At 43.2% G+C, this 23,529-nt stretch overlaps 1 protein-coding gene across 1 annotated transcript in view; it reads left to right on the forward strand.

Moving 5' to 3' along the window:
- Positions 1–29: 29 nt before the first annotated feature.
- The window catches only part of SH2D1B (SH2 domain containing 1B), a 27,932-nt gene continuing 4,432 nt past the window's right edge, over positions 30–23,529 (forward strand). Inside the window, exons 1-3 of the mRNA XM_058702440.1 lie at positions 30–315; positions 18,836–18,899; positions 21,601–21,766. Of these exons, the coding sequence (XP_058558423.1) occupies positions 152–315; positions 18,836–18,899; positions 21,601–21,766 (394 nt within the window). The 5' untranslated portion in view covers positions 30–151. The remainder of the gene's footprint in view (positions 316–18,835; positions 18,900–21,600; positions 21,767–23,529) is intronic.

Below are 23,529 nucleotides of genomic sequence, written 5' to 3' on the forward strand. Positions count from 1 at the left end.
CACCCCTTTCATTTCCTGAATCTTTCAAAACAGTCTGGGTCCTGCAAGGCAGTGTCACCTCACTGCCACCAGCCAGCTGGAGAGGTGCTTCCAAAGGCCCCTCAAGGCCACTCCTCTAATTCCCTCCTCAGAGCCGTCCCCGGACTTGGGGATGGATTTCGGGGATACCAAAGGGCTCCCCATGGATCTGCCTTGTTACCACGGCCCTCTGTCCAAGAAAGACTGCGAGACTTTGCTGCTCAAGGATGGGGTGGATGGCAACTTCCTGATAAGGGACAGCGAGTCCGTGCCGGGAGTGCTGTGCCTCTGTGTCTCGTGAGTAGTCTCATCTTGCACACACACACACACACACACACACACACACATCTGGAACCTCACACCAAGCGTAGTAGAAGCCCAGTGGGAAAGACATTGTATTTCACTCCGACCTTGCAGCCCAGATGAGCAGAATGAGAAAAGGCTAGGCTCTGCTTGAAGAGGGCGCAAGGAGTGTGTCCTATCCATCTGTCCACGGCGTGTACGCGACCCCAGGGGCCCCTGTGCAGCAGCAGGGGAGGGGGTGGGGGCAAAGGGAAGGGCTGCAGGAAGTATGGGGGGCAAAGGGGCATTGCAGAGGCAAGGGGGTGCACGTGAGAAAGGAAGAAAGAGGAAGAAAGAAAAAGGATTTTCTCATCAGTGCCAGCATATCTAAAGAGGAGGGCTCAGTGTAGAGGTCGGTTTGTTTGCGCTGGGAAAAGGCTAGATGCCCTTCAGGAAACTTTAATCCGAGAGACGTAAGTTTTCACGTATATTCTGCCGGCTCCACTGGTGATACTTAAAATACGATTTCAAAGTTTGTTAGATGGGTAAAGGGCCTCCACATGCATCCTTTCCTTTCATCCTTAGAGTCAGTCAAGGCCAGCAGAAACAGTCACCACCTTCCAGACGAAGAAACAGAGACCGGATTTCTCAAACGCCTTGCTTGTGTTGAAATTTATCTGGCATCTCCAAAGAGTTCAGGCCAGAGTATCAGAGCTCCCCCGCTAAACAAGCTTGTTCAGTTCCATTTAGAAGGCAATCCTGAACAGGTATCTGTGGGAACCTAACTATCTTCAAATGTTCTGTTTGGAGAGATCACTGAAATTTTTCTTTTGCCTGTTATAGGAATTAAAACCCAAGTGTCTCTATGGATGTGCTTCAGTGCTTCTTAGAATGAGGACAACAGGGGGGCGCCTGGGTGAACCGTCTGACTTCGGCTCAGGTCATGATCTCACGGTTCGTGGGTTCAAGCCCTGCGTCGGGCTCTGTGCTGACAGCTCGGGGCCTGGAGCCTGCTTCGGATTCTATGTCTCCCTCTCTCTCTACCCCTTCCCTGCTCATGCTCTGTCTCTGTCTCTCAAAAATAAATAAACGTTAAGAAAATCTTAAAAAAGAAAAAGAATGAAGACAAAAGGGACTGTCATTACTAACAGAATTGGCAGAGATAGATTTCCTTTTTTATTTTATTTTATTTTATTTATTTATTTATTTTTTTCAACATTTTTTATTTATTTTTGGGACAGAGAGAGACAGAGCATGAACGGGGGAGGGGCAGAGAGAGAGGGAGACACAGAATCGGAAACAGGCTCCAGGCTCCGAGCCACCAGCCCAGAGCCTGACGCGGGGCTCGAACTCACGGACCGCGAGATCGTGACCTGGCTGAAGTCGGACGCTTAACCGACTGCGCCACCCAGGCGCCCCAGATTTCCTTTTTTATATGATGCCAGGGATGTAGGTAAAAGAAAGATAGCCTTAGGGGTTAGCAGTTTGAGTTTTCAAATTACCAGTGATGACAAGAGTGTATTCATATATTTCTTAGCCATTGGTAATTCTTCTTTTGAGAATTGCCTACTCACATTCCTTTTTAATGTTTATTTATTTATGAGAGAGAGTGCAAATGGGGGAGGGGCAAAGAGAGAGAGGGGGACAGAGGATCCAAACCGGGGTCTGCCCTGACAGCAGCAAGCCCTATGCGGGGCTTGAACTCATGAACAGTGAGATCATGACCTGAGCCGAAGTCGGACGCTCAGAAGACTGAGCCACCCGGGGGGCCCTGACCAATCACATTCTTTACCCATTTTTAGCTTGAGTTGTTTCTCTGCATTGTTTTTTCCTGATTTCTATGTATGAAGGCAAAACTTTTTTTTTTCAAAAAGGACACAGGCACAAAGGAAATCTACAGACCAACTTCAATTTTAATTAATGCCACTTTTCAGTAAACTACTAACAAAACAGAAGCCAGGAACACGTTAGAGGAGAAAGTACACGGTGCTCAAGTCTGGTCCATTCCAAGACGTCAAGGACGGTTCCAGGTCGGGTAAATTATTAGTTTAATGAAATATTAATTAGCCAAAGTTTACGAACGGCATAACTCATTCAGATTTGGTTAAAAATATTAGGTAAAATTCAGTATCCATCCCTCAACTAAATACACACACATGCACACATGTGTGCACTTACACACTCCTAACCATACAAAGCCAAATAGGTACTTTCTTCACCAAAGGCCAGGTGAAGCACAGGAAAATTGCAGCTGAAATCACGCATGTAGGAGCACCTGGGTGGCTCAGTCGGTTAAGCGTCAGACTCTTGATTTCGGCTCAAGTCGTGATCTCACGGTTCATGGGATTGAGCCCCGCCGAAGTCGGGCTGGGCACTGACGATGCAGAACTTGTTTGCGATTCTCTCACTCTCTGCCCCTCCCCACCCCCCCCTTTTTTTTTTTTTTTTTTGAAAACGTATAAAAAGGTAGTGAATCCCTACTATCTATTCAAACATGGTACTAGAGCCTAGGGAGATTCTAACAGGGAATTTGCAAATTTTTTTCAAGGAGATCCAAAACATGTAAATAAATTATAAAAGGGCAAAGGATACATTTAAGAAGAGGCAGTTTTATGCAAATTCAAGGGCAGGAAAGATGAACAAGAGGGTCTTTTTAGAGGAGGTGGCATTTGAGCTGGGACTGGAAAGAGTGGATAAGATTGGATTACAGGGAAGCGGAACGGAAGGCATACCTAGAGGTAGGATGTTTGACAGGGTTCGAGAAAAGTAGCTTGGAAACGGCTTTTGGTAGAGTAGGTTTGGGATGATGTCATGGGGTCTGAAACGAATGACTGTGTAGGTAATGGGGAAGCGCAGATGGTTTCCATGCAGGGAAATGACCAGACTGGAACTCCTCGAACTCCCCCAAACTAGAATTTTTGGAGCTCTAGTGTGATATGGAAGATGCTCCGAAGCCAACAGGTGATGGCGGTTGAGGGTGTTGTGTCTCTGGATGGGAGATGGCGAGGAACTAGCTGTGGAAGGGCAAACAGCAGGAATGGGAAAAGCAGGTGCCAGGGACGTCATACAGACAGGAAGACCCTGACCCAGACCTCAGGGTAAGTAGTCTATCCTGGGATTCTCTTTAAAAGTCAACATTCCTTTTTGACTACTTTGTGGAATATCCAGCTAGCCTGCATATTCATCTAAAGTGAAAGTCACTAAGAAATGGAAAAAGAACACTAAATCAAATGACGAGAGAAGAGTACTTATTTTTGCCCATGCCCATGTCCCTGAAAGGCAGACCTATCTCAGGTGCATCAGGCTTAAGGCTCAGGTCAAATGGCCCCCATCTCAATGGCCTTTATCATGATCCCTGTGAAATTTTGTCACCACGCAGATCAGCACTGCCCGTTCAATTCTAGTTGTCCAACGGGTGTTGAGAGTCTCTTAGATGCCAGGAGCTATGCTGGGCACTAGATTGGTGCCCTCAACACAGCTCAGAGCCTTGTGGGGAAAATAAAGAAGTAAACGGACAAAGTGTGTGCCGATGACTGGACTCACACTGGGGTGTGTGGGAACTGAGAGCAAAGAGCGACTCACTCATCAAGGTGTGGAGAGCTTTAGTGGAGCAGGTATTTGGAGGATGAATGAATAGAACCTTCACGCATTCATTCAACAAGCATATACTGAGTGCCTCTTATAATGTGTATTCCAGACACAGTTCTAGGCATCGGGAAAATAGCGATGAATGATACGGGCATCAGTCCTGCCCTTGTGAAAGTACATTCCGGTGAGAGGAGACAATAATGATGAAAACAAAACAGAGTCATAGTACAGTGAGGGATAGAGAGGCTACTTTAGGTTGCCCGACGTGAGCAAAGCCAAAATGGTCTCAAGAATTAGCCTATTTGCCTGTAACCGTGCATTTGGAGCCACCGTGAAGGTCCTTTTTTTTTTTTTTTTTTTTTGAGAAAGAGAAAGAGAGAACATGTGCATACGTGAACAGGGGAGGAACAGAGAGATCCCATGACCGTGAGATCATGACCTGAGCTGAAATCAAGAGTCTGATGCCCAACCAACTGAGTTACTCAGGTGCCCCATGAAGGTGGTTTCTAGGAGCCAAACATCGTGACAGGCATGTTGTATTTGTTATCTCACTTGCCCTTTGCAAAGCCATTTCTAGTAGGTGACGTTACCCCTAATTTGTGGGAGAGGAAACTGGAAGTGCTTCTTCTTTTTCCCCTTCTCCTTCCTCTCCTTTTCCTTCTTCTCTCCTTTTTCAACTTGTTTATTAAATATATAATCTCTACCCGCAAGGTGGGGCTCGAACTCATGACTCTGAGACCAAGAGCCACATGCTCCACCTACTGAGCCAGCCGGGTGCCCCAGATACTGGAGTGTCTTGTTAGATAACTTGTCCAAGCCCAACTTGCCAACGCATCAGTATGTTCCTTCTTACCCATGTCCCCAGTGCCCCTGACATATGTTCGAGATACTCGCCTTGGAATTGTGTTATAAAGTGCCCAAGCCGAGGACCGGAGGTCTTGCCAGCAGACCCTGATACGTGGAGTCTTACCATTCTGCTTCCCAACATTGAGGCTGCCCCTTCTTTGCTGTTAGAATGGCAATATGGCAATAGGCCACCTTCCATGCTTTCACAGACCTAAACAAAAATATCTTAGGAAAGTTTCGAACTAAAGGAAGTCACACGAAGAGTTGGCCAAGCAGCACCTAGTACTGACCAGAAAGCGATGTGGTAACTCTAGACAGGAAATGTTACTTGATCGTGTACCCTGATAGAGCTTTCAGGAAACACCAGCATGCAAAAACACTGCCTCTGTAGTGTGACCCTGTGAGTGTGAGAAGTTGGGCGTGGGTCTGCCTTTATAATCAGTAGAGTCAAAGTGGAGTGGCGACGGGGAGAGCCGAGGCTTCCTCTGTGGGTCTGAGGGGAAAGGAGGGACTTTCTGTAGCCGTGGGACGGCTGCCGATGAGAAGAATCCGGGCCCTGACTTACCACATGTCCTCACTGAGGAGAAAGCAGAAATAGAAAGGAGGGGCAGAGCCCCGGGTGGAGGCGGGGGGTGCAGAGAGGGTGTCATTTCTAGCTCCCAGGTTCTGAGATCTTTGGAAAGACTCTAGAGCTCACAAAGGAAAAAAAAGAATTCAAACTTTTTTGGTTATTTTAGAAAAACCAAATGTGGAGAAAGGTATAAAAAAGAAAGCAGAAATGTTCTCAGTTTCACCACATGGAAATTACCATTTCTGATATTTCAGTACACATGTCTCCAGACTGCTCTCTATGCATATGCGTGTATAAGGAAATACGTGTATGTACACAAATCGTTCGTCATACACGAGGGTTTGCACGCTGGTTTTTTTTCAGTGCATCGTTGGCATCTTTCCCCATCAAAGAAAGGCAACACACACCATCTTTTCGTGATTGCTGGCTGTTTTGTTGATTGGATATATCATAATTTATACATAATCAGACATTTAGGTTATTTCCATTTTGGTCTGGCGGACCCAATATAATTTGAGACTATTAACATTTTCCAGAATTTAATAGAAATCAAATCATAAAGTAGTAGCCCTTTTTGTCTGACTTTTCTTTTTTTTTAAAAATTTTTTAAAGTTTATTTACTTATTCTGAGAGAGAGAGAGAGCACAAACAGGGGGGAAGCAGAGAGAGAGAGGGAGAGAGAGGACCACAAGAAGGCTTCACGCAGTCAGCGCAGAGCCGGACGTGGGGCTCGAACTCATGAGCCGTGAGATCACGACCTGAGCCAAAATCAAGAGTCAGATGCTTAACGGACTGAGCCATCCAGGCGTCCCCTTGTCTGACTTCTTTCATCCAGAATAATTATTTTGAGATTCATCGGTATAGTTACAAAGTGCGTTCTTTTCATTGCTGAGTAGTATTCCATTACCCTATTGGTTTAGCTCATTCGGAACTATTACACCTGAAGTTGCTATGAATATTTGCGACCAAGTCTTGTGGACATATGGTTTCATTTGTCCCAGGAAAATAACTGCTGAGTCATATGTTCAGTGTGCGTTTATATTTCCAAGAGACTACCATACTGTCTTCCAAAGTGAATGCACTATTTTACATTCCCACGGGCATTCTGTGAGTTCCGATTGCAACTCTCGCAAGCACTTTGCTTGGTCTGTTTTCTAACTTTAAGCCATATTAATAAGTGCGGTGGTACTTCGTTGTGGTACGTGTAGCTAATGAATAACGATACTGAGTATTTTTCCATACACTTTTTTGCCATCCATATATCTTTTTGATGACGTATCCATTCAAATATTTTGCCCATGAAATTTTTATTTTCCTATTATTTATGTTCTTAGTCTTGATAATTCTTTACCTATTTTGGCGCAAGTTCTTTATGAGACAAGTGGTTTGTGAATATTTTCTCCCATTTTGTGGCTTGTCTTTTTATCCTCTTTAACCAGTGTATTTCAAAGAACAGAGATTCTTAATTTTAATGAGGCCAAATTTTATTAGTTTTTTCTTTTGAGGATCACGATTTTGGTGTGTATGTAATAAATCCTTGCCTAACTAATTTCCCAAAGGTTTTCTCCTTTGTTTTTATCTAGGTTTTAATAGTGTCAGCTTTTGCATTTACTGTAGCCCATACTGATTTAATTTTTGTATCTGGGGTAAGGTTAGGGTTGGAGTTCATTAGGCATGGCTACTTCACTGTTCCAGATCCTTTGTTGAAGAGATTATCTTTTCTTCTCATGAATTGCTTTGATGTCTTTGGTAAAAAAAAAAAAAAAAAAAAAAAAAATCTATTGACCACGTAAGTTTGGATCTGTTGATCTATTGATCTTTTTTCTATCTTTATGCAAATTCTATATTGTGTTGATGACTTTCTTTTTATAATAAGTTTTGAAATCAGGTAGTGTGAGTCCCCAACTTTTTCAAGGTTATTTTGGCTGTCCTAGGTTCCTTGCATCTCTGTCCATATTTTAGACTCAGCTTTTCAGCTACCACCAAAAAAAGCCTGATGGGATTTAGGTTGAGATTGCATGAACCTATACATCAATTAGGGGAGAACTGACATGGAAACTTACATGTATACTTCTGACCCATGAACATAGTTTAATATCTCCATTTATTTAAGTTTTTAAAAATTTCTCTCAGAAATGTTTTTGTAATAGGTCTTGTATATCTCTTGTCAATTTCATCCCTAAGATTTCATCTTTTTGTGTTGTTTGACATGATGTTACTTTAATTTCACATTCCACTTGTTCAATACAAGTCAATAAAAATATAGTTGACTTCTGTATATTGATCTTGTATCCTGCCGCCTTGTCGAACTCACTCACTAGCCTGGTGGCTTCTTTGTAGCACTCATGTGATTTTCCCTATGCCATCTGCAATTAAAGATGGGTGTACTTCTTCCATTTCAATCTTTCCATTCCGTTTCTTTCCTTGCCTTATGCACTAGCTAGGACTTCCACAGCAATGCAGAGTAGAAGTGACAAGTGCCAAAATCCTTGTCATCTCCTGATCTTTGGGTAAAAGTATTCAGTCTTTTACCATTAAGTGTGATTTTAGTCCTTCTCTTCCTAGTAAGGTTGAGAGTTTTTATTAGAAATGTATATCAAAGTTTGTCAAATGCTTTTTCTGCATTGATTGAGAGTCATATTTAGTCTGTTAATTTCTCTCTTTTTTTTTTAAGATTCTACAAATACATGATACTGTACAATATTTGTCTTTCTCTGTCTGGCTTATTTCACTTAGCATAATGCCCTTAAGGCCCATCCATGTTGTTTCTGATGGCAGTATTTCCTTCCTTCTCATGGTTGAAAAATATTCCATTGTATGTGTGTGTATATATATATATGTATATATGTATATATATATATATATATACACACACACACACACATACACCACATCTTTACCCATTTATCTGTTGATGGACACTTAGGTTGTTTCCATATCTTGGTACTGTGAATAATGCTTCATTAAAAATGGAAGTACAGATATCTCTTCAACATACTGATTTCATTCAGTTTGGATACCCAGAAGTGGGATTGCTAGACCATATGGTAGTTTCATTTTTACGTTTTCATGGAATCTTCTTACTGCTTCCTAAATAGTAGCTGCACCAGCTTACATTTCCACCAACAACACACAAAGCTTACCTTTTCTCCACATCCGTGACAACACTTATTATCTCTTGGCTTTTTGATGATAACCATCTGACAGGCGTGAGATGGTATCTCATCGTGGTTTTGATTTGTATTTCCCTGATGATAAGTGATGTTGAGCACTTTTCACGTACCTGTTGGCCATTTGTATATCTTCTTTGGAAAAATGCCTATGTAGTTCTCCCCATTTCTAAAATCAGATTATTTGTTTGTTGCTATTGTATGAGTTCTTTATATATTTTGGGTATTAGCCCCTTAGCATACATATAATTTGCAAATATTTTCTCCTATTCAGTAGTTTGCCTTTTCACTTTGTTGTTGGTTTCCTTTGCTGTGCAGAGCTTTGTAGTTCAAAGTAGTCCCACTTGTTTATTTTACTTTTGTTGTCTTTGCGTTCAGTGTCACAAAAATCATTGCCAATACCGATGCCAAGGAGTGTATCCCTTTTGGTTTCTTCCGGGAGCTAATCAACCAATATTCATTAATTCTCAAATATTAAAACAACCTTGAAATTAATCCTGACATAAATCCCATTTGATTACTATGTGGAGTCTTTTGTATACATTGGTTAATTTGATATGCCAACATTTTGGTAAGAATTACTGAATCTATGTCGTGGGGAATATAATCTGTACCTTAACTTTAAAAACATGTCTATAAATGGTTTTCATATCAGAGAAATGCTAGCCTCACAATATAAATTAGGAGTAGTCTCTTTAATTTTCTGAAGAGTTTATTTACAATTGGTATTATTCCTTTCTTAAATGTTCAGTAGAATGTATCAGTAAAGTCATCTGGGCCTAGAATTTTCTTTGTGGGAAAGTTTTTAAGTACCAATTCAAATTCTTTAATAGGTACAGGGTTATTCAGTCTATTTTTTTGAGTGAGGTCTGTTACTTTGTGTTACCAAGTAAGTTATGCATTTCACTGATGTCAAATGAAACTTTAATATATTTTTTGAACGTTTATTTATTTTGGGGAGGTAAGGGGGAAGAGGCAGAGAGAGAGGGAGAGAGAGAGAGATAATCCCAAGTAGGCTCCACGCTCAGCATGGAGCCCGATGTGAGGCTCAATCACATGACCCCGAGGTCATGACCTGAGCCGAAATCAAGAGTCAGATGCTTAACTGACTGAACCACCCAGCTGCCCGTGAAACTTCATTAATATTATTTACCCTTTGAGAGAATAACTTTCTCTGTTGTTTATTTTCTGTACTGTTTTTTCCCCCATTTGTATTTCAATGGTTTCTTCATTTCACTTTTGGTAGTTTCTGTCATGTCACTTTACCTCCAAGTTCACGAATTAATTTTTTCTGCAACGTGAAATTTGCTGCTAATCCCATTCAGCATATTCTACATCTTAGATAATGCAGTTTTTACCTCTAGTATTTTAATTTGGGTGTCTCTATGTTCCATGTTTCTGCATAACAAGCTCTATCTTTCTTCTAGATTCCTGAGCATCTGAGATAATCTCAATCACTATATTAATGTCCTTGTCTACCCAGGTAGGGCCTTATGGTCTCCCTCAATTGATGAGCTAGAGGTAGAGTCCAGGAAGCCTGTTGTGCCTAGAACTCATGGGGGAGAATGCAGAAGAGGAGAGAGACACATGGAGAAAGATCTGCAGATCTGCCGATCATCCAGAGATCTGCAGAAATCTCAAATCTTCAGCTTAGTGGTGAATAGCTCATCCACATGAGGAAGGTACCCACAGCCAGGTAAAAAAAAAAAAAATCACTCAAAAGAAGCCAATAGAAAAATCTCTGGGACTCTCATTAGTCTGCAAATGCGTGTGCTCTCACCAGACAGAGTAGAAACTCTCATAGTTCATGGACATCAGTTAGGATATTGACTCGGTAGTGGGATAGAATCGCACAGGTATAAAACTGGTTTTGAGCATACTGGATTTGAAACACCTAGTGGACATTTAGGAGATGTTAAGTAGTTGGATAAGTGAGTGGAGTTCAGGGCAGGTTGGAGCTAGGGGTGCCAATTAAAATATAATTTGAGGGGCGCCTGGGTGTCTCAGTTGGTTGAGCATCTGACTTCAGCTGAGGTCACGATCTTACGGTTCAACCCCCGCGTTCAGCTCTATGCTGACGGCTCAGAGCCTGGAGCCTGCTTCAGATTCTGTGTTTCCCTCTCTCTCTGCCCCTCCCCCGCTCATGCTTTGTCTCTCTCTCTCAAAAATAAGCACTCAAAAAGTAATATATAATTTGATAAGAATTGTTATTTTTTACAATACTTAATCTTTCCATTCAAAAACATTGCCACTCGTGTCTCTTAGTAAGATTTCTTCATATAGCCTTGGCACATTTCTTGTTAAGATAATTCAGTGCAGGGGCACCTGGATGGCTCAGTCGGTTAAGCATCTGACTTTGGCTCAGGTCACAATCTTGCAGTTCGTGGGTTTGTGCTGACAGCTCAGAGCCTGGAGCCTGCTTCGGATACTGTGTCTCCCTCTCTCTCTGCCCCTGCCCCGCTCATGCTTTCTCTCTCTCTCTCTCTCTCAAAAACAAACATAAAAATTAAAAAAAATATAATTCAATGCAACTCAACAAATATTCACTGAGCGTAACTACGGGGCAGGCAAAGTGCAGGAGTGAGCAAAGCAGACAGGAGTCTGGCCTTTCGGAGCTCACAGCCAAGTGTGAGGTGCAGGGGAGGAAATGAGTAATTGAAATTCAGTATGATCAGAGGTATATTTGACCAGTAATGGACAACTTTTCTCAAAGTTTCCCCTCCTTTCCCCCTGATGGAGCACCCCACCCAAGGCGCTCCACCTAAAGCACTCGGTGCCCTGAATCATCAACTCAGCTGCCTTGCACCACCAGGTCTTTGAGCAAAGCTTTGGATGGCAAAGATGACATGTGGCTGCTTGGCTGCTATGAGCTTAGTGAGGATATTATGATATCAGTTACTGTAGCTTTAAGAGACTTGAGAAGGGGTAAGGCAGGAATCTGCCAAGTGCACCCCAACAGCCATTGCCCCTCTTTGGTCCCCGTGGACATCAGCAGGTAGGCACCTCTACCCCTTTCCCATCCCAGCACAGGGGGAGAAATCGGGAGACCAATTTTTATACTATATTCATTTTAGGTCTTTTTTTTTTTTTTTTAAGTTTATTTATTCATTTTGAGACAGAGAGAGAGTGCGCATGTGTGAGCAGGGGAGGGGCAGAGAGAGGTGGGGGAGAGAGAATCCCAAGCAGGCTCCACGCTGTCAGCGCAGAGCCCGACTCGGGGCTAGATCTCACCAGCCATGAGATCGTGACCTGAGCTGAGATCAAAGTCCGACCAAGCCACCCAGGCGCCCCTGGGTCCGTTTCTTCGAAGCACAACTTTTTTCTGATGACTGAAAAAAGTAAATCCTTCCTGAAAGAGAATCACTAGAGAATAAAAACATAGCCTTTACTGCAAAATAGTGTACTTCAAAAGGGCCGAGGATGTCATGCCTGCCAGAATGGCTAAAATCAAAAACACAGATAACAAGGGTTGGGGAGGATGTGGAGAAAAAGGAACTCTTGTGCACCATTGGTGAGCATGTGAACTGGTGCAGCCACTGTGGAAGACAGTCTGGACGTTCCTCAAAAAATGTAAAATAGAACCATTCTGTGATCCAATAATTTCATTATTGGGTATTTACCCCCCAAAAATATGAAAATACTGTGTATATACATACACACACACACACACACACAGTGGGACTTTATTCAGCCAAAAGAAAAGAATGAAATCTTGCCACAACACGGATGGAGGTAGAGTGTATAATGCCAGGTGAGATAAGTCAGCCAGAGAAAGACAAATATCCTATGACTTCACTCATATGCGGAATTTAGGAAACAAACCAACAAAGGAAAAAAAAAAACCCAAATCAAAAAACAGACTCTTAACTATAGAGAAGAAACATGGTTACCGGAGGGGAGATGGGGGAGCGGATGGGGCAGAGAGGTGAAAGGGATGCAGAGGACACGGTTGGTCGTGACGAGCACTGAGTAATGGATCGAAGTGTTGAATCACCATATTGCACACCTGAAACAAACACAACCCTGTGCGTCCACTACCCTGGAAGGAAAATTGAGCCCCTTTTTGACTGTTGGTTTGTTTTTGTGTTGGGATAAAGTCTGTTTCAGAGTAGTCAGTAAGCGTGCGGAACCTTAGAGAGCTAACCCCTGACATTTGGAAGGGCTTGAAGAACAAACTCTGCTTTCAGGAAAAAGGTGTCAGCTCCTACAAGGATCCAAAATGTCCAAAACAGATTTGTTTGAAGTTGCAGAGCAAGAGAGGAGATTGTTTGAAGGTGAAAAAACTCAAAGGAAAGTGGTCAGAGTAAGCGTAAACTTACCCCAACTAGTGTCAACAGATAAGGCTCTTCCGACAGATGGAAGTGTTTGCATTAAAAAAATCCTCAGAAGCCAGTGATGACCCCAGTGATTCACTCCCCTCCCTGTCTTCTTCTCTCCCCCTCCCTTCATCCTCACCTCTCCCTTTCCCCATTTGTGCCTCAAAATTACACTAAAAATAGCTATTTTCCTTTACACTTTTCATCATTAATTTAAATTTAATGAGGTTTACGGAGTGTTTGATTTGTTATTTTTGGAACACTATATGCTAATTAATCTCATCTAATGATGGTTTGCATTAGAAAATTGGTATTTATTTTATGTCTTGTCATTAGTTTTACACTTTGACCTAATATTTTATCATATATTTATGATTTTCTTAGATTGTAAATGTGTTTAAATGTATTACATATTTAGTTTCTATGATCTTTGCTTTTTAGTAAATAATAAGATATTGGCATTGTCAGTTTTGTGTCAGTATTACCAATCTCGAAAGGTACACATTGGGGCTTATAGAGTGTATGCATTTCAGCTTTACTAGATTTTGCCAAATTGTTCTCCAAGACATTAGTATCTAATTACATCCCATTGGTTGTATGTAAAACTTTCTATAGCTTCATATCACAGCCAATATTTTCCATTAGTAAACTCATATGTCTTTACCAGTTTGGTGTGAAATGATATCTAATTGTGGTTCGTATTTGTATTTCCCTGATTGAGAGTGAAGTGAAGCATCTTTTCCCATGTTTATTGGCCATTTTGTTTGCCTTTTTCTTACAGTAAATCAGTGTTCTTATTACATACTAGTGCTGCAATATCTTTTCCCAGTTTGCAGACTTTTTCGCTTTGCTAATATATTTTGATAATTAGGAATTTTGATTTAACTAAATTTTTTGAGGGAAAGCGTGTGTTTGCATGTGACCGTGTGTGAGTGGGGGAGGGGCAGAGGGGGGGGGGGAGAGAGAGAGAGAGAGAGAGAGAGAGAGAGAGAGACCCAAGCAGGCTCCATGCTGTCAGCGCAGAGCCCAAGGTGGGGCTCGATCCCATGAATTGTGAGATTATGACTGGAGCTAAAATCAAGAGTTGGACACTTAACAAACTGAACCACCCAGGGGCCCCAAGAAATTTTAATTTGAATATAGTGAGTTCATTAATCTTTCTTAAGGCTTATACTTTTTGTGATGGAAAGAAACTCCTTCCTTCACAAGTCACTAAGTTGTTCCTTCATATTTATTTCTCCTAAGCTCACTGTTTTGTTTTTTCACAGTTAGGTCTTCAATTAGAATGTGAAGTAGGTGGGGTACCTGGGTGGCTTAGTAGGTCAAGCTCCCAACCTCAGCTCAGGTCATGATCTCACGGTTTGTGGGTTTGAGCCCCGCGTCGGGCTCTGTGCTGACAGCTCGGAGCCTGGAGCCCGCTTCGGATTCTGTGTCTCCCTCTCTCTCTGCCCCTCCCCCACTAGTGCTCTGTGACTCTCTCTCTCTTTCCCCAAAATAAATAAACATTAAAAAAAAAAAGTGTGAAGTAGGGTCCACTTTTACTTGTTTACACGTGAGAACATCACCGTCACCATTTAACAACTAGCCTGTCCCCTCCTCACTGCTCTGTTGTGCCAACCCTATCATAGACCAAGTTTTCAGACATATGTGGATCTGTTTCTGGGCTCTCTATTTTATTCCATTAATATCTTTTCTACCCTCGAATCAGTTCCTCGCTGTCTTAATTATAGCTCTATAAGAAGACAGGAGATGTGTTAAGACAGAAACACGCCCTGCCGTCCCTTCACACGCAGCAATCTTATTTTTCTTATTCAACATTGACCAGATTTGGGGCACCTGGCTGGCTTGGTTGGAAGAGCATGAGACTCTTGATCTCGGGGTTGTGAGTTTGAGCCCCATGTTGGGTATAGAGATTACTTAAAAGTAAAAAAATTTTAAAATAAATTGACCATATTTTTGTGCAGAGGAGGGACATAGCCTGACTCACATTTTTTTTTTTTGCACAAAAATTCAAGGCATTTGTTAAATATTAGAAGATATAAGAGTCAATGACAATTGCTACTTGACGATTGAAATCAAAATCATCTTGGTGCAAATAGATGACAAATATTTTTGCTATTTATCTGTATAGGAAAATCTTTTGAACAAGTGGAAAAAGTTAATAAATCTCTATAATTAAAACAACACATCTGACTCACAGTTTTTAAAAGGGCCACCCTAGCTGTGGAAAGAATAATAATTAATGACATCAGGGAGAGGGAGGAAGAAATTTCTAGAACTATGTCCTTGAATAGATGAAAATGGATGGCATCCAGTGGAAGTAAGAGGGATTAGTTCCAGAGTAACATGCAAGGTTCAGGCATGGTAATTAAGGCAGAGTAGGTAACCACACAGGCTAATAGCTGTGGCAATTCAGAGACTGGCGGTTTCCTTCTGATTGCTTGAATCTCTGTGAAGTCATCAGTTAAGCGTGAGGTGTTCAGGGTTTAAGAAGAAAGGAGACAACGTAGAATCACTATGGAGGGAATAGGGAAGGAAATGCTTGCTTGGGGTGGGGGCACTAAGAGCCCACTGGAGGTCCGTGGTCATTAATTCAAAGTGAGACCAGTCAGCATGCCAAGGGTGACAGCAGTGAAAAGTGGTAGGGCCAATAGATTGGAGGCTCTATGGTCAAGGGATTGATGGGGTCAGTGAATGGAGGAAAGTGTCTAGAAGCGGGAGCAAGAGAGTGGGATGTGTGAAGGTCACATTACAAAGGGTTACGGTTAGTGGCAATCACAAGCTCAAAGTTGAAAGCAGGGCTGGCTTCATGGCTTGCCACCCACACAGTTGCACAAAGCCCCCCGTTCACAGGGCCCTGCACTTGGTTTAATGCTCTGCTGTCGCCATGTTGAAATTCCTAACCATTTTTTAACAAGGGGCCTTGCATTTTGATGTTGCCCTGGGCCCCCCAGTCCTGGTTGTTGGACATAGGAGTGCGTGGCTGATGTAGGTGGAGGGTGAGGTCCCTGGAGAAGAGCTGAAGGAGGTGAGAAACTGGAATGTCTCAGGGGAATGTACGTGTGGACTACAATCATGGAGGCTGAGGCAGGAATAGCACTGAAGACAGTGACGATGGGCTAAGAGCTAGGCTGTGCCATGGAGAATCGAGTGGCAGTAAGCCGGGGCATGACATGCCGCAGCAGGGAGGGGCAATAGGTAGGCAACATAATCTAATGATGTGAAACTCAAAGCTGAGGGTTTGGAGGAAGGAGGGAAACAGCTGAGAACCGGGACACGGGTGTCCCCCTCAGGCCCTGCAGGGGGAGGGCTTTGGGAGAAAGAAGCAGCCTTGTAGACGAGGCAGGGGGGGCCATGTCCTGGGGCAAAGCAAGGTTTCCTTTAGAGCAAGGTGGACGGGGATGATTAAAGAATAGGTCAATGACCTGCAAGACTGGGGTTCTTGTAATGATGACAGCAGGGACAAAGGGCATGATGAGATTAGGCCAGGGGACTGAAGGCAGAGAGTAGAGGCAAGACTGTAAGCTTTGGAGCCGAAGAAGGGGCTCCCCTGTCACCATTGGTGATGGGGCGAAGGCCTAGGATAAACATGGTCTTTTTATGTATCTTTAGTATAAATGTATGCTGGAAGACCATGTTTCTTTTATAAGTTTTTAAGTGGCATTTATAAAATAACAGTTAGGGGCACCAGGGTGGCTCAGTCAGTTAAGCGTCCAGCTTTGGCCCAGGTCATGATCTCATGGTTCCTGTGCTGTCAGCACAGAGCTCGCTTTGGATCTTCTCTCCCCCCACCTCTCTCTCTGCCCCTTCTCCGCTCACGTGCTTTCTCTCTCTCTTTCAAAAATAACAAATTTAAAAATAATAATAATTAGAACAGAGGGTATTAAAAAAATAAGTTTTTACGTTACCCAAAGACCCTATAGTCATATAAAGTATATGCTCTGTAATCTCTTAGCGAATTTTTTCCCCTAAACATTCCAAAATCAATGCAGGTAGGTATCACAAATTCAAAAAGTCAATTTCTTTGCAAAGCAATGTGGCAACATGGCTCGTTATTTCATTTAAAATGCTTTGCAAAGGGCGCCCGAGTGACTCGGTTAAGTGTCTGACTTCGGCTCAAGTCATGATCTCACAGCTCGTGAGTTAGAGCCCTGCGTCGAGCTCTGTGCTGACAGCTCAGGGCCTGGAGCCTGTTTCAGATTCTGTGTCCCCCTCTCTCTCTGACCTTCCCCTGCTCACACTCTGTCTCTCTCTCCTCAAAAATAAATAAACATCAAAAAAAATTTTAAAGTGCTTTGCAAAGAAAAAGATCAAATTTGAGCAATGTCTGTCTTTACAACTTGAAGTCTATGGCTTTCGGACTAGTTAACGTAGAAACTCCATTTGCTTTACTCTTTCACATTCCTCTGGTGGAGATTGTCTTAGCTCATAATACAACAGTGTAATTAAAAATGAAATCATTTAAGAATTTAGCATTTGATAGTTGGGTCTCTAAGGACTGTGTGGTCAACCAAATGCAACGTATGGACCTCGTTTGGATCCTAGTTTGAACGATACCTCCGTGAAAAGAAATATTTGAGACCTCTACCCAGATGTGCGATACCTTATCATATGTGGACAAGGACTCATGTGAAATGTTGTGTTGCTTCCCATGTGATTTGGGGACACCCACTGGCTTATTCCGGCCTCAGGAAACCCCACAAAAAGGATTGGGATTTGAAGTCAATTGCCAAAGCCTTCAGACAAACAGTGATAAAGTCTTCTGTAGAAAGCTTCTGTTAATGCTCTAAGTAGCTTTCTAAATTCTCAATTCAGTCCAATGATTCTTTGGCACAGGTGCAAAGTGGTGGTGGGAGAGTCATCAGATAATTTGAACCTCATGTCAATGCCTTTAATCTCTCGCTCCCTCTTTACTTTTTAAACAAATATTTGTTCATTTTTTAATATATAATTTATTGTCAAATTGGTTTCCATACAACACCCTGTTTATTCATTTTTGAGAGAGGGAGAGCATGAGCAGGGGAGGGTCAGAGAGAGGGCGGGGGGGACAGAGAATCCAAAGTGGGCTCTGTGCTGTCAGTAGTGTGCCAGATTTGGGGCTCGAACTCATGAACCCTGAGATCACGACCTGAGCTGAAGTCAGACACTCAGCCAACTGAGCCACCCAGGCATCCTTTTTTTTTTTTTTTTTTTTTTTTACATTTTAATGTTTGTGTGGGATCAGAACATGTTGAACGGTTGGTAGAAACATTTAACGTATGCATTTTTCTTCTGGAAAGCTATTGTTAATTTGACACTTTACATCGATGGCATCTTGGAGTTGCAGAAATACGGTAATGTTTGTATGCTATATCTTGCTTTGGAAATTGTTAGATTGGGTCTGTTGTGTAGATTCCGGTTAGATTACTTAGACAGTGGCACCAATCCCAACGAAGAACAAAAGCACAGCATGTCACCTCCCTGGACAGAACTCTCAACGTTCTGTCTTAATTAACACTAACTATCTCTGTCGAGGTCAATGACACATCGTTTGGCAAACAGTACAGGAACGGCTCAATGGCATTTTGTATGTTGCATCAACTTAGAGCTAAGTGAAAAAAACTAGAGAGAAGTACCAAGACCATGGAAATAGAAGATTCCCTCTCCTTACCCTCTTGGCCACAAGCCCTGACGTCCACCAGCAGAATTAGGGTCCCCATTTCCAAACCTTTGTCTCTTTCAAATTCCCACAGATGGGAATGCCTGAAAATGATCAGTTTCTTTTTAGGACTCAAGAACACCAAAGGCACTGCACGCATAATAGAGAGGTATATGCTACCCGGATTTGCCTATGAGAACCTTATGTTGGGGTGCCTGGTGGCTCAGTCGGTTGAACGTCTGAGTCTTGATTTCCACTCAGGCCATGATGCAGAACCTGCTTGGGATTCTCTCTCCCTCTCTCTCTGCCCCTCCCATACTCTCTCCCTCCCTCTCTCTCTCAAAATAAATTAATTAACTTAGAAAAAAAAAAGAATATAATGATTCATACAGTTATCTTCCCACAGGTTTAAAAATTTCGTCTACACATACCGAATCTTCAAAGAGAGACATGGGTTTTACAACATACAGGTAAGAACGTACCGGGACTGCTGTCCCGGTTGTTGTTGTTGCAGCAACAAAAGGTGGGGAGAAGAATCTGAGATCATCTCTTGAACCTGAGATGTGGCCACGTAGGGGCATTTTAAAAAGGGAAGCAACATGCAGAGTTTGAGTCAAATCAATAGTTAACCTTGTCTTTCTCTGAGGGAAATAGGGAGAATTTTTGAATAATCAAGGCTGTTATTCAGACCCGTAGAGGTATGCATGACCCTGGATCCCCCAGGGTCAAATGCACCAGCCTGGACTCCATACGGGACCACTGTCCAATTAGAAGACAACGCAATGACCAGGGCGGGATGGAATGGGAAGGTGGGGAGAGGTCTGAATGTATAGGAAGCCATGTGAGCTCCATGGTTGTAGGAAAATATAAGGGGAGCATCAGTGGACTAGCAGTCTTGGGGGTTTCTTTAATTTTTCTGGTTTACTGAGCACTAAGCAGAAAAAAACCTTTTTTTTTTTTTGAAATGATTTCTCTGGCTTAGGAAGTAGAGTATAATAAATTTAACTGAATCTTCACTAACAGGGAATCCTGAAATAATCTTTTTGAAACACTTGCAGACAAGATTAGGCAGATCTTTTTACTGCAAAATATCTCAGAATCTTCAATATGTTAATGTTCGTTGTGCATATCTAAAAGAAATTAGAACACGCAATGATCCTCAAGCACACACACATATCACACACACATATATAGCCATATCCATATGTGTGTGTGTGTGTGTGTGTGTGTGTGTGTGTCTGTGTGAATGATGTATGGTGTGTGTGTGATGTGTGTGTATACATATAATTTTTCATTTCCCTACAAAGGACGTTATTAAGGCAATTGACAAAATTTGAATAAGGTCTGTATATTAGTCAATAGTACTACATCAAGATTAATTTCCTCATTTTAATCATTGTAGTGTGGATATGTAACGTCCTTGCTTTTTTTGGAAATATTGAAGCATTTAGGGTTAAAGAGCTATCGCGTTTGCACTCAATCTCAAAATTAAAAAAATATATATATGTATCGCTATATATGCACGTATATCTATACACATTTAGAAAGAGAAAATGAAAAGCAAATATACACAATAAAACGTTAACCTTTGAGGGGTAGGTGAAGGATATATACATACAGATTTTAAAAAGAGTTTTGCAACTTTTCTTCAAGTCTGAGATTATTTCAAAATAAAATGTGTTCTAAAAAGCAACTTGTATTAAAACTTTTTTTCTTTGTTGTTCATGCTTTGGGAGATTGTGATAATTCCTTAATACCATATTTTGTGTCTTGTCTGGGCAAAGCAGAGAGGCATGGAAATCAGTTATAACTCAGATCCAGGAGGCATCTCACTGAGGGGTAGCAAAACTCTCAGGGGCCTGTAGTGAGTGGATGGGGGCTTGGGTTGAAGTGACGGCCTTATATGGAACTTCCCTGCAGTCTGCTGCAAAGTCTGCCAGAATCTCTGATGAAGGTTAACCACACCACACGTCAGAGAAACTTCTGGTCACCACACCCGTCTGCAGTCTGACATGGAGCCATCTGAGAACCACAGTGATCATCAAGAAAACCATGAACATAGGACGAGGGAAGGACAAATAAGATAAAAACAGAGAGGGAGACAAACCATAAGAGACTCCTAAATACAGAGAACAAACTGAGGGTTGCCGGAGGGGCGTTGGGTGGGGGGACGGGTTACATGGGCTGGCCCTTGTTGGGATGAGCACTGGGTGTTCTAAGTAAGTGAGGAATCACTAAGTTCTATTCCTGAAATCATTATTATGCTATATGTTAGCTAACTTGGATTTAAATTAAAAAAAAAATTAAAATTGGGGCGCCTGGGTGGCTCAGTCGGTTAAGCGTCCGACTTCGGCTCAGGTCAGGTCATGATCTCGCGGTCCGTGAGTTCGAGCCCTGCATCGGGCTCTGTGCTGACTGCTCAGAGCCTGGAGCCTGTTTCAGATTCTGTGTCTCCCTCTCTCTCTGACCCTCCCCCGTTCGTGTTCTGTCTCTCTCTGTCTCAAAAATAAATAAAACGTTAAAAAAAATTAAAAAAAAAAAAAGAAAAGAAAAAAAAATTAAAATTAAATTTAAATTAAAAAAAAAGGAGAAAACACACACAAGGCACTGTGTCTGACATCGGCTCCCAGAGGGGTACCCTGTGTGGTACCCCAGACAACTTGCCGAGGTTGAGGCTCACTGCAGACCGAGGCGGGACGCCTCAGTCATTATTCTCTTTACTCACAGTAGCTCAAGTCAGAGGCCGGTCTTAAAAACAAAGGTTTCTGTGTATTTCCATTGCTGTGAGCTCTTTTTTCTTTTTCTTCTTCTTCTTCTTTTTTAATGTTTTTAAATTTATTGAGAGAGAGAGAGAGAGAGAGAGAGAGAGAATGCACGGGGGAGGGGCAGACACAGGGAGAGAGAGAGTCCCAAGCAGGTGTAGAGCCTGTTTCAGGGCTCGAACTCACAAACCGTGAGATCATGACCTGAGCCGAAATCAAGAGTCAGGCGCTTAACCCGCTGAGTCCCCCTGGGGGGCCCCCATCGGGGTGAGCTCTGAAGCTTGAAGCGCCAGCCACTCATTTTCAGTTTGCCAGCTCAGAGGTAGCCCTGAAAACCACATCTTTGAGAAGTATCACATTTCACTCACAGTTGAAGGTGACGAGCCATCTCCTTCTTGTCTCTGGGCAGACCGTGGAAGGCGCTCCCAAGAAGATCTTTCCAGACCTCAAGGCATTGATCTCCGCGTTTGAGAAACCAAATCAAGGGCTGGTGGTCCACCTTGTACAGCCAATAAAGAAAACCAGCTCCCGCCTGAGATGGAGACGGTCACAGATAAAGTTGGATAGTATTTACGGTAAAAACCCTTAACAGGGGGGTCCAGAAGGAACCTTATAGTCCCGTTTCTTCCACTGGCCGACTCTGCCCCATGACCTTGTGCGAACCACCGTTCAGGGAAGGGACGGACAAGCAGGCAAAATCTTCAGATGAGACAATCGCTCCGAGGCCCTCTCCAAGGCTCATACTGTCACATTCTGCTCGATAAGTGCTAGGGGACGAGTGATTTCATATACATCCCTAAAGGAATGGAAATATGGCGGAACATGAGAGATGGTCAGTAAATCTAAGTGCCGAGAATCCACGCTGAGACCTCTCCAATTGTTACCATGAACAGCCGCAACTACTCTCTTACCCCCACCTTGAACCTGCTCTCAGAAAATAATCTCTCTTGTCAGGTACAATGTGGCTGGAATTTAGCTCAGACCCCCTGAGACATTTTCGGCTCACCCCCGTTTTCTCATGGTGGCGTGTGTGGCTACGTTCCCAAGCAGAGGGATTTCAGCTATGAGTGGCCAGGTTGGGGGTGTTGGTAGGAGAGTTCCAGGCCAGCTAGGGAGCTCCAGGGAACCTGAAATCACCCCACATTCCACTCTGTCCACAGCAAAATCACCCTCCGGAGTGCCAGGGCAAGCTTCTCACCAACCCCCCCCCCCCCCAACAAAACTAAGCGTGGCTTTTTATTTTATTTTAATAAAGTTTATTTATTTTGAGAGAGAGACAGTGCAAGCAGGGGAGAGGCAGAGGGAGAGGGAGAGTGGGGCTCGAACCCACGAACCGTGAGATCATGACCTCAGCCAAAATCAAGAGTCAGACGCTTCACCGACTGAGCCACCCAGTCGTCCCAAAGTATGGGTTTTTAATGATTAAAATAACCTCCCCCCCCGGGGGCACCTGGGTGGCTCAGTCCCTTAAGCATCTGACTCTTGGTTTCAGCTCTGGTCCTGATCTCATGGTCATGGAATCGAACCCCACGTCTGGCTGTGCACTGATGGCACGGAACCCGCTTGGGATTCTCTGTCTCCCTCTTCTCTCTGTCCGTCTCCCACCCCCCCCCACCCCCAAATAAGTGAATGAACTTTAAGAAAGTAATAAAAGAATGAAAACAAAAACCCCTCCTCCGTCACTGTTTCTCTGCCCCCTGCCCCCTGCACACACAAAGTCACTTCCTATATAGGTTCGGCTATGGGTGTGGTCCCGCAGCCATGTTCTACCAAAAATTATAGAAAAAAAGCACAAAGTGGGGGTTGGCAGAGGTAGAAACCCAGGAATGTACGTGTGCCAAGGGTGGTTGGGGTGGTGGTAGTATCTGTCCAGCAATGATAGAAGAATCACAAACGCAAGAGGAGCGTCCTTTGAAGATCTTTCCTAAGAACTGGGCGGGAGTCTCACCTCCCCAGCTGCCCATGCTTGATTAGTCCTGGTGAGTGACCCCCCCGGAGTCTTCAGCTTTCCCCAAAGGGGAGACAAGCCTCTCCCCAGCTCGTTGCCTTCCTCCATTCCCTTGGCCTCCTTAGAATAAGCTTCAGACGCTCTCAGTCTCAGGGAATCGCAGGTTTTCTGCCAGGGGGTGGAGGCATCTGGGATGGGAATCTCCGACGCCTAACCTTGTAAAGAGACCCCCCCCCCCATTTTGTCAGGAGAGCTCCCTGGGGTACCCCAGCCCTTGAAGATGCCACTGTGATGCAGCAACCGAGGTCTTCCTGTGCCTGGAGAGAGGTCTTCTTTCTCTGGAGTGAGGTCGGTCAGCGAGACTCCTGGGCATTGATCCTCATGGCTGGT

Source organism: Neofelis nebulosa, chromosome 15 (assembly GCF_028018385.1).
Source record: "Neofelis nebulosa isolate mNeoNeb1 chromosome 15, mNeoNeb1.pri, whole genome shotgun sequence".
Classification (NCBI taxonomy): domain Eukaryota; kingdom Metazoa; phylum Chordata; class Mammalia; order Carnivora; family Felidae; genus Neofelis; species Neofelis nebulosa.